Source organism: Pelobates fuscus, chromosome 4, assembly GCF_036172605.1.
Source record: "Pelobates fuscus isolate aPelFus1 chromosome 4, aPelFus1.pri, whole genome shotgun sequence".
NCBI classification, from domain to species: domain Eukaryota; kingdom Metazoa; phylum Chordata; class Amphibia; order Anura; family Pelobatidae; genus Pelobates; species Pelobates fuscus.
Window position 1 is genome coordinate 35,831,377 of NC_086320.1, and position 12,213 is coordinate 35,843,589.

Genomic DNA, 12,213 nt, shown 5'->3' on the forward strand with positions numbered 1-12,213 from the left:
CAGGTTGCATGCAGGGAGGTGTGACTAGGGCTGCATAAACAAAGTGATTTAACTCCTAAATAGCAGAGAATTGAGCAGCAAGACTGCAGGGGCATGATCTATGCACCAAAACTGCTTCATTAAGCTAAAGTTGCTTTGGTGACTACAGCATCCCTTTAAGGGAAAGCAACACAAAGCAAGACAATAAGCATCTGTACAGAATCTCATTATGTCGGTCCACCTAGATAGAGCTCTCATTTTACAAGCAACCAATAATTTTACTTTTTACGGAAACATTATATGGGATACAGAATGAGAGAAGGGAGACGATAAAGTTTCATACATAACGGGTATAGTACAATGCAATTTATATCAACTTTGAGTAACTTTTAGCCTCATTTTATATAGTTTAGCGTCGTAGTAAAGAAAGTGGTTAGACTTCAGTGAGATATCAAGCAGCGTTATAACTTCAGTAACACTATACAGGCTGATAAGGTAGGTATATGTTTAGCATCGTTACCACGTTTAGTCGATTTTTATAGAAAAGCACTTTTTTGTGGTTTATAAAACAAGCTGAGTACAGGCTGGTTGTGTGTGACTTGGTGGGTCTCGGTGAGGTCGGCAGATCTGTGATAATAAACATGTGGAGGTTCTCAGGCATAAGGAAGTGCGTAGAGGTATTAATATAGAGTGTATCTGGCTGGACCTCACTGCGTAAGTTTCCTAAACTGGATTGTATCGAGACTGTGAGACTTGTTTTAAGAGAGGAGTTAAGGGCTTATTGGGCGTATATAGCCGCTGCATTTTTAGTGTGAGAGGTATTGCCCTTGTGGAGGTCAAGAGCTGCCAACCTCCAAGCTCATAAGGAGGGCTAATAAGTAGGTAGGGGGTATAATTAGCATTCTGAGCTGAAAAGAAGAGAGTCTACCTACGTGACAAGGTCTGGTAGGCACTGGGTTACTCGTGAGTACGCCTGTGTCAGCATGAGTATATATATATGTATGAGTAGCTACTAGTAAGCACAGTGGAAACAAAGCATAAAACATGAGAGTAAAACACTAGAGCAATAATACAGTGAATTATGTCAGTAGGCATTGCAGTGGTGGGGTATAGGTGGCCCCGGTCATTGCCAGTCCTTTCCCCTGCCTGGGACTGTATGGATAGTCCAGGTGGGTCTGTTTAGCCAATGCCTCTGCGCAAGGCCGGTTCCGGTGGGGCCTTCGATGGTGCCGATGGGGTCTGTTTCCAGGCGTACCAGGGATGCAGCTTGCGGGAGAGTCGTGCGGGTGATTGCCCGTTAGTGGAGAGCACTTGTGTGACTGTCCCTGTAGTGGATAAGTGGTTTAGGTTAGGTCGGGGTTGGTCTTGGTGCATTTTGCCTTTTGGGTGCTTTGTTCTTCCCCCTCCCTGGGCATATTTGCGCCGCTTATACAGGGTTTTTCCATGGCGTGCTTTGTACGCCCTGAGGGAGTATGGCGGTCTCTGCAGCTGGCCAGGTTTGACCGCTCTTGAGGGACCTTGTGGTCTCTTCGGCAGGGCGCACATGGTAGCGCTGCTGGGCCCAGCCTCGTGTTCAGCGCTTGTTGATTGCTGCAACCCGGGGGGTTCCCCCTGTTGTTGTCTGCCCCGGGGAGGTGAGTATCCCTGCTGTACCCGCCTTTTTTGTAGTGCGTTGTGTCGGAGCTTTCGCCAGAATCCTTTGAACAGGTCGTCCAGACGCTGTTCCAGCGTTTTGTGCTGCTCGTCTGCCTCCGTCTCGTAGTCAGCTGCCGCCATCTTGGTCTCTGTGGCTCGACCGAGTGTGCAGCGCTGGCCGACCAGTAGAGAGGTGTGGATGCGTACGGCTGCTATAAGGTGACCGGGATAACCCCCACCGGTCGGGGGGGGGGGGGGGGAGGAAGTACTTCGCTGCGGTCCCTGTTACTGTGCCCGGAGAGCGGCCGTCTCTCCGTGGCTCAGTCCCATGAAGGCCGCAAGCCTCGTCGTGTCAGGTCGGCTGTGCAGAGGATTCCAAGAGGTACCATTCGATTCGGTAGCCTTCCCCTGAGTACGGGTACCGAGGTCTGCAGTCTGTGGGAGTCAGTATGCAGGCGCTGTGCCCCGTTTTTTGTCCCCAGACGTGGGAGCTCTTGCTGGGCACGTCTGGGCTGCTTGCCTGCTTGGCTCCGCCCCCCCTGCTTACTCCTTGTAGATCTACAAACATCTCTGGCTCCTGCATGATCAATAGCATGTTCTCAGTAGACCCTTGTCCTTTGTTCTATTATTACAAACACACAGAAGCAGGTTTTGCCCAGAATATAGGTTAGATGTCAGACATATTTACATACATGAATAATATCCTCAGTAGACAGCATTAAACTGCGTGTTCTATGTGTATCCAACGAGAAGATGGAATGTAGAAAGATACAGGGATTTGGTCCATGTTTTTCGGCCTACTCAGCTTCCAATTTGGACCCATTGATGGAGAGTCCCTATATATTAAACCTACTCAATGTGGTGCTATATATCATTTAAAACGATTGTATCCTTTACCTCTCTAGATTGTATCATTTACCTAGTTAGTCAGTGTAGTTTCCTGAATAAGCACTGTTTCCCTGAATAAGAACTGTTTTGGGTTAATCAGTTCCCTGATCTTATATACCCTCTGATTCTTAGTTGTTCTTTGCATCATATTGGAATGAGATTTCTTATATGGATTTCCTGGCATTGCCTATGGCCTCTGACCACAATGGCCCTGTGGATAAAATGGTAGTTGAGATGATGACCAGATTCACATTCTGCCAGACTGTTTTACCCAGTGTTCCAAATTCCTACTACTGTTGATGTACTTGCTAATTCTCTCACACACTGGAAAATATTGTAATCAGTCATCGGTGTTAATAACTAAAGTAAGAATTCAAAGTGAATTTCAAATTAAAGGTTGTCGTGGCACTCGGCACTACTAATCTGCTCCTGGGCACCTGCGGCATCCTAGAGGTGTTCCAAGGAACAATGATGCAATGATGTTTCTAAACCGTTTATATAGCTCAAGAGTGTTCCACCTACAGGGAGGTGGCTGGTCATGTGACTGTCAGCCTTTTCAATCCCAGCACCTCCTAATCAGTGCTTGGTTCTTCTAAGCTCCCTTTTCCTGGTGTCTGGTGATTTCCTGTTTCCAATCCCGTCTCTCTTCTGATTAATTTCCTGCTTCCAGACTCCGGCTTCTCTCCTGACCACGCTTTCTTGCTGCCTCCCCCTCCTCTGTATTCCGCTACCTGGTAACCCTTTTCTTATTTCAGGCCCCTGTGGCAACACTGACTTGTCAGGTCGCTGTGCACATCTCCAGGTGCACCTGAGGGTCGTGACTGTAAGGGATTGCTGTTCCGCTGCAATCAATTTCCTCATCAACAACCAAACTTTGGCGGGCTGTCAAAAGACCAAAACAGCTGAACTTAGAAAATTATGCTATGCTTCCAGTTTGGCTATTTTGACCATAAAGGAGCTCTATAGTGTCAGGGACACCAAAAACTATTCCTGGCACTATAGTTTTAAACCACCGTTTAGGTGATTGGACCTCCTTACTTTAGGTTAGAAAGGTAATGGCTTCTTGAGTCTACAAGGAGACACAATTTGCCTCTTTCCTTTCCTATAGGAAAGCATTGGACTGGCTGAGATGATCGATTCTGACGATCTCACCCAAAGAGGCGGGGCGGAGGGAAAGTTCAGCCATGGAGACACTGAACACTGTGCAGCACTGCCCCAGAAAGAACCTCAAGTGGTCGTCTGTGGAGTGGTCACTATAGGTGTTCCTAGGCTGTAATGTAAACACTGCCTTTTCTCTTTTTACATTAAAAAGCCTGCATGGTCATACTATAGTCACCAGAACAACTACAATGGTGACTATAGGGTCCCTTTAAATTTCCATTTCATATCGCAAACCATAAGTAGGTTATCTATTCTCTCTTCAATAATTGCATCTATAGAGCAGCTACTAAGGTCATACAAGCCAAAGACTTTTCAGAATTTTAATATTGTGTTACCAATATATTTTGTTTCTTTATTAAAGGAACTGGGTCACCTTGAAAATGAAAGTAACTGTAGGTTTTTCTCAAGTTGAGTCATGAGAAAATGGGTCATAAACATGCCCTCTTTCTCTGTATGTGACACAAGAGACCATTCGTCTAGATTTTATAAATAGTCTTGTTTTCTGTCTCGCGGTTTACGATGGGTTTATTCACTAAACTGAATTGTCAGGAACTCAGCGTAATTACAAAGTAAATTTAAAATCTTAGGTCGCAATAGCCATAAAGGAAAACTTTAAAATAAACCAAAATGTATAAATCACTTTGAATTCCTGATCATTAGTAAGTAACCCAGGGGTGTTTTTAATGTATTTCAAAAAGTGTTGCTCTGTGGTTATACAGTCATATCTCATCTTCATCATCAATTTTTTACAGTGAATTGAGGTTTTTTTTTTACTTTACCTACTGTAATGTTCTTATTTGTTAAAAAATTCTGTGAATTGTCTTGTTTAGGAAGTCACTAAGCACAAAAACAACTCAATCGTAATAAAGTCTTTAGAGCATGTTTCTGCAGTCTCATTGTTCATTTCTCTGCCATTTAGCATTAAATAGTTTTTTTGGGGTGGAGGGGGGAGGGGGGGGGGAGTTTATGCAGCCCTAGCGACACCTCTCCTGGCTGTGACTGTGACTTGCATTGTTTTTTTGCTTTTATATTCCCTTATTACACAGTGTGTTTAATCTAGAATGTATTATATTCTGCGCTAGAGTATCCCTTAGAGCTCGACCTTGTGAACTTTTAGCAAGAACCACTCTTTTTGTGACAGCACCATGAACATGTTTTGTAAGGGTACCTCAACTAAACTATGTAAGGTTGCGATTCCCATTTAATATGCACAGACCTGATGGGCATGTTCTTATTTTTATGTCGTCTTACCTTACGGACAATTTCTTCAGCTGCGTGAATATATTGGTTTAAATCTCGGTCCATTGCGGCATATTCCAGCATCACTGGCTCCATGCTCTCTACATCAACAGTGTCACCTAAAAATGGAGGACAAAAGAGATCACTAGTTAACAAATTAACAAACACACCGAGAAAGCTACTAAATGACAATGTTACAAAATCTCATTTCAGAATTCAGATAATTATTTCAGCCGATGCTCCCCCAGCGATTTTAAAGGTAGACTCCAGATCCCTAAACCACTTTAGCTTGGTGAAGTGCTTTAGTGCTCGACAGAGTGTCCCTGCTACCCTATTTTACAATAGGGTAAATCTTCATTTACCTTGAGCACTTACTGGAGGTGGAAATGAGGTCTTCTCAAAGAGAAGCATTGAATTCAATACTTCTCTAAAAGATGCACTGCTGATGCAGAGCAGCAATTGCCACACAATTTCCCTATCTCACAATGTTTCTCTGTGAGAGGCAGAACACATCATCTTCTATCTTTGATTATAAGTAAGTAGCCTCTTTTTCAGTATACTTCAGAGAACTCCTAAATCTAAAAGTAAAAAAGGAACCCTCCAAAGTTAGAAAGAAATGTAGTTATTTGACATGGGTTTTAACCTTCAAAGATTAACAATCCGTTGCTTCATCTTAAGTTAACATCTTACCTTTACAGTACATACACTAATGGATAGAGAAAGGTTTTGAAAGTTTGCTCAAAACAAGGAATATCCTTTAAGTAACAAAGATGTTACTTAGGAGTGTGAAACTGTACATAAAAGAAAAGATGATGTATATTTTGATGCTAAGTTTATCCTGATAATGGCCACACAATCAAATTGTATACTGCATACAAAATGCACAGCCATTATCTAGAATATGGAGTTTTCGCAGGCATTATGTTGCTAGGTAAACCTTTATTTAAAGTAATAATCTGATTCCTCTCTTGCAACTGTCACTAGTCTAATACTATCCTTACCTTTTGTGTCACTTTACCCCACTCCCTCTAGCATGTAAGCTCATTGAGCAGGGCCCTCAACCCCTCTGTTCCTGTGTGTCCAACTTGTCTGGTTACAACTACATGTCTGTTCGTCCGCCCACTGTAAAGCGCTGCGGAATTTGTTGGCACTATATAAATAATAACAGGATAATAATACATTGTGTTCCATATTTCGGTAAATGACAAATTACATTACTAAACGTCAACATTTAATTACAGCGCGTGCAGTCACGTTCACATTAAAGAGAGGTATGTTTCGATAGCGATCATGTCAATATAAATGGCAGACATATAGAAAGGTTTCGTATGATAGGAAAGCATTGGATTAACAGAATTGTAAGTTTCCAGGTATGAATTCTACATGATCTGATGAATAAAATGTGTAAATTGAGAGAAGCTGCCATGTGGCCGCTATCAGTATACAAAGTTGTTCCATTCGTTCTATATGAAGAATGTTATTTCTTTTGACGATAAACTACTTATCCCAAAAACCTCTCCTGGACAGAAGTTTATGAAATAAAAGTCTCTTTTTGATGAGGGAAGGGACTGCCTGTAGCTGCAGGCAGACCAGATAACAGCACATGCAAGAAAATCTTGAAGGCAAATATGTATATTTTATTTACTTTTTCCTGCTATAGAATGCATTACATTAGAAGGGTAATTTGACCCCATTGTGTTTTTTTAAAGGAACACTCTAAACTGCTGATGAGTTAATTCTCTATTTTTTTTTTTTTTTAAAAATCCAATTTCAAGATCACTCAAAAATCAGCACTTTCATATAAGACCTAAGTTGTACCCTACTAGCTGTCAATCAGAGATGAGATGGTGCTTCCATATGAAGAAGCTCAATGTGGAAGACAGTGCTACTCAATGAGAAGTATTCTATTGATGCAGTAAGATGATTACTGCTCATGCACCCTATAACCACAGTGCTCCTCTATGAGAGGCGGTGATTGGCCTGGCAGATCCTCACAAATGAGAACCTTCCAGTGTAGTAGTGGATAATTTTTCACTGCTGGGTTAGCAGCTTTATTTTTGAGACATGGGAGGGTCCTGAAATCTAATTCAATAATAGAACTCTCCAATATTACAAATATATGTATTTATATCTAACATTCCTAGTATTCCTTTAAACAGCACCAAAAACACTAAAATCATATAAACCAAACAACCATTAACATTTAACTTAAAGGGTCACTCCACTACAATACAAAATGACTTTAAAAAAACTAACTATTTAATAGATTACCCCAATGAAAAATTGCATACTTTTAATTGGTTTTTTTTTTTTTTATTGGGGTACATCTAAAATCAGCTTGTAAAACCTGCAGTTCTCTTGTCTGATGCCTTTGCAAGCTCTCCCCTTTTAACCCCGCCCAGACTTTCTGTGGCTATCCAATCACAGACTTCCCAATACAGCTCAATGAAAGTCTTGCTCTGCGCAATTGCTGCCTCTTGAGGTAAGCTGCATTGAGCTAACAAAACCAGGAAGTAACACGACCAGTTGTCTGCCTAAAAGCCAAGGGGGTGTAATCAGGTTAATTTAGAAAAGTGTCAATTTCTCTTGAAATCCGCACACTTCTTAAAAAATGAAAATATAGGACACACTCTACACATAAAGCTTTTCAGCAACCTAAAGTTGTTTAGGGGTCTGGAGTGACCGTTTAGGAACACTATAGCGTATTCTTAATGCTATAGTTCCCCTGTCCGTAGTTAGATTGCTGCCCGATCCACCTCCCCCAATGTCATCAATGCGTCTTTCTAAATTCAATACTTTCCTTTGAGCTGCATTTGACGACGTTTAATGCCCTTTCTGCACGCTGAACATTAACGTAACCGAGTTTTACTCAGTTGTTTCTTAGTAAGTGCCTCTAGCAGCTGTCAGTATAGGTTTTAGTTTTAGGGGTTAACACTGCAGGACCACTGCCCAGTTTATTGAGATGAAGTGGTTTTGGTGACTTTAGTGGTCCTTTACCTAATCAAAAAGTTTATTTTTAATTACAGTTTCCCTTTAATTGATCCCTTTTATACTGCAAAGTGTTGTTGTTTTTTTGTGAATGAACAGTCAGATTACTCTCATGCAATATAAAATATAGGTAATTTCCAAGTTCCATAAAATACAAACCATTTGCTATGTAAGTCATTCTCATTATTGTGCAACATTAAATAGCTTGCTCATCATCATACTTCTCATACTTCCTTCACTTCTTGCTTGTATGTTTATAAGTTTCAGTTATCACTACCTCCAAATTATGCAATCACATTTACTGCATGACTCATTGGCAAAGATTCAACTAATGAAATAAAGAACTTTTAAAAAGCACAACACTAATTGGCCGTTTTTTTAAAATACCTGTATCATTAAATGGACATGGAGTCAGCATATCAACATGCCATTCAATAGCGGAAATTAAAAGGAGTGAATTGAGGACGTGAGACCTGTAACGTCGCTAAACCTGCTAGACGCGAATATATTACAGGAGAACTGTCACTTGCATAACATTTACACCACTGAATAAACATGGAAAATAATCTACAACGTGTGTGTGTTCTCTTTCAAGAGAGGCACTTCTTTCTTTTAAAATGGACCTGAAAGGAACTCTTCAAGCACCATAACCACTACAACTCACTGTAGTGGTGAAGGTTGCCAGGAGTAGATGGGCACCCGTTTTTGAACAGATTGACTTCTTACCTGAGGACCACTAGACGACACTCCCTGCCTCCATTACCAATGCTGGAGCCCCCGTAGTGTCCTAACCAGGAACTTTCATTGCAATGTTGAGAGCAATCAGACTTGCATATATTCATATGATTTACTTTGAATTCCTAACAATTCTTACTTTAGTAAATAACCATGATTACATACATATAGATACACTCTTGCAATTTAATTACTCTCCCTTTCGGTCAGAGGCAAGGATAGAGAAGCCAATGGAAGATCCAGATGTGTTAAGACTTTATTTCAAGGGTGTCTAGCAGGGTAGTGGCCTGTTTTTGCATCCTCTGACAGCAGAAACACATTCAGGGTTCCTCATGCATTCCACACACACTTGTGCCAGAGCATTAAAGGGACACTATAGTCAGCAGAACTACTACAGCTTACTGTATTTGTTCTGGTGAGTAGAATCATTCCCTCCAGGCTTTTTGCAGTAAACGCTCTCTTTTCAGAGAAAATACAGTGTTTACATTACACCCTAGTGATAACTTCACTGGCCACTCCTCGGATGGATGCTAGAGGTGCTTCCTGGGGCAGTGCTGCACAGTGTGACTGACATTCAGTGTCTCCAACCTATACATGGAGATACTGAACTTTCTTCATATATATATATATATATATATATATATATATATATATATATATATGCATTGATCTGCCTCGTTGAGTGTCTCAGCCAATCCTATGTGAAAGCATGGTGATTGGCTTTTGATCAACACCTTTGATGATGTCAGACAAGTAGGCAGATAAGGGTCAGAGCCAGCAGCAGCAGACTGGAATAAAAGTAAGATTTTACTATATTTAGGAATGGCAAAGGGAGGGATGGGGGGCAGAGGGGATAGATGGTGGTTGTAACACTGTACTGTAGGGTCAGGAATACATGTTTGTGTTCCTAACCCTATAGTGTTCCTTTAACCCCTTAAGGACACATGACGTGTGGCATGTCATGATTCCCTTTTATTCCAGAAGTTTGGTCCTTAAGAGGTTAAGCATCAGATGCCATATCCCTTTCTGCCAGAGCAGTGAGTCAAGACGCTGTGTGGATGACCAAAGGAGCAATGAATCTATCTCTGCCACCAGAACCTTAACAGGGATATTAACTTAAATGGGAACAAAACTGAATTTCAAATTGGAGGTGAAAACAGCCAAACTGGAAACTTTCTCGAAGCCAGCTACGATTCCAGTTCAGCTGAATTCTCACTTTACTCAATAACCCTGTCAGAAATAGCTTGTTCCCTAACAGCATAATACTGCAGTTGATTTAAAAAAATAAATAAATAAAAAAAACAGGGAAAAAATAGCATACACACAAAAACAAGATTTTTAGGACAAATAAATAGCTACTCCAACTGAAAATGCAGACAAGCAGTGTGTGTTTTTTATTTATGTTGTGTCCACTGGATGGAGTATCAGCAGTTGTGCTAATACATAGCTGTAAACAGGTGGTCCTCGTTTTGCGACGGCTCACACTTACGACCAGCTCTCTCACAGGGTGGTAAGTGCAAGCTGACGAATGAATTAGAGGGATTCCCTGCTCTATTGCATTTGTCTATGTTTCCCCTGAACATAGACGAACGCACCAGAGCAGGGAATCCCTCTAATCCAGTGGTAGTCAACCTTTTTTTACCTACCGCCCACTAATGCATCTTTTTGGTTGAAAAAATTCCTTACCGCCCACCAGTTTTCGCGCAAATGCAGATTTTTTTTAGAAAGGAGGGTGTTTTACAAAAAATAAATGTACGTACATTTATCTTTTTATTTCTACTTAATGCAGGTTTATAAGGTTTTTAACTTTATAAAGTTTAATGAGAAAACAATAAAGTAAATTGAAATTACCTTTACTAGTGATTAATGAGATCCTTGAGGTTGATGCTGCGAGACTAAATATTTGATATCTGGTTCGATTTTCGTAAGGAACAAACGAAGGTCTCTTTCAGTGATATTCAGACGACTTCTCTGTTTGCGCATAATATGATTTCTCATTTGTGCGTCAGCTCCTCTCCTCTCCCTCCTCAATTCCCCTCCCCACCTTTTTTTCCCCCTTTTTTCTATTTTTTAACCTTCCTTGTAGCAATGCCCAGTAGGAAGGCTGAGCTAGGTAGCCCACTTACTATATAGTCCACTATAACAGACAGACACACGTACAAGACACACGTACAAGACACACGTACAAGACACACGTACAAGACACACGTACAGCCACACGTACAGCCACACGTACACCAATACAGCCACACATACACCAATACAGCCACACATACACCAATACAGCCACACATACACCAATACAGCCACACATGCACCAATACAGCCACACATACACAAATACAGCCACACATACACAAATACAGCCACACATACACAAATACAGCCACACATACACAAATACAGCCACACATACACAAATACAGCCACACACACACAAATACAGCCACACACATACACAAATACAGACACATAGATACACACACACGACACATACACACACACGACACATACACACACGACGCATACACACACGACGCATACACACACGACGCATACACACACGACGCATACACACACGACGCATACACACACGACGCATACAGACACACGACACATACAGACACATACTGACACACACACACGACGCATACACACACGACACATACAGGAACACAGACAGACACACATACACACAAGACACATACATACAGACACACACAAAACACACATACCAACAGACAGTCATACATACATACACACAAGACACACATACCAACAGACAGTCATACATACACACACACAAGACACACATATATACAGACACACACAAGACATACATACAAAGACACACACACACAAACACACACAAGACATACATACAAAGACACACACACACACATATTATATTTAAGTCACCCTCCTGTTTCCTACCTTTTAGATTCAGGAGGGTGACTTTCCCTGGGGTCCAGTGGTGGCTCAGGTGGATGGGAGTCAGAGTTCCCACTCTGACTCCCTCCTCCTCCTTCCTCCCGCGCGGGCTCTCAGTATGCTGGGAGGAGTGACCGGGAATCACTTCCTCCCAGCAGAGATGATGTCATCACAGGGGGCCCGGTCAGCGCTGGGCGCTTTACCAGCGCGACCAGGCCCCCTCACAATCCACATCCATCGGGTGGCCCTGACAGCATGGGCCACCCGATGGAACCCTCCATATGCGGCCCCGGCGGTTTGCCGCGTGGGCCGGGGCCGCAAATTGTCACGGCGGTACCCAGTCGCAGGGGTACCGCCGGCTCGCACCCGCCCGCCCGGTCGTCAGGTCGTCAAAACCTGGAAATCCCTACCGCCCACCTGAAATCGTAAAACGCCCACTAGTGGGCGGTAGGGACCAGGTTGACGACCCATGCTCTAATCTATGCTCAGGGAAATTTCCCCTAACATAGACATGCGCACCAGAGCAGAGAATCCCTTAACTGACCGGGTTGTAGGAACGAAACCCGGTCGGTAAGTGAGGAGTACCTGTACTTCAAGGGTCAGTGTGCGTGCAAATACACCACTATATGAGTCAGTGAACATGCAGGTGTTAGTGTG

General features: G+C 42.3%; 1 protein-coding gene across 1 annotated transcript in view; it reads right to left on the reverse strand.

Annotated features, from left to right (window-relative positions):
* The window catches only part of NSMCE2 (NSE2 (MMS21) homolog, SMC5-SMC6 complex SUMO ligase), a 213,640-nt gene that overhangs the window by 164,582 nt on the left and 36,845 nt on the right, over nucleotides 1-12,213 (reverse strand). Inside the window, exon 3 of the mRNA XM_063451068.1 lies at nucleotides 4,915-5,021. Within this exon, the coding sequence (XP_063307138.1) occupies nucleotides 4,915-5,021 (107 nt within the window). The remainder of the gene's footprint in view (nucleotides 1-4,914; nucleotides 5,022-12,213) is intronic.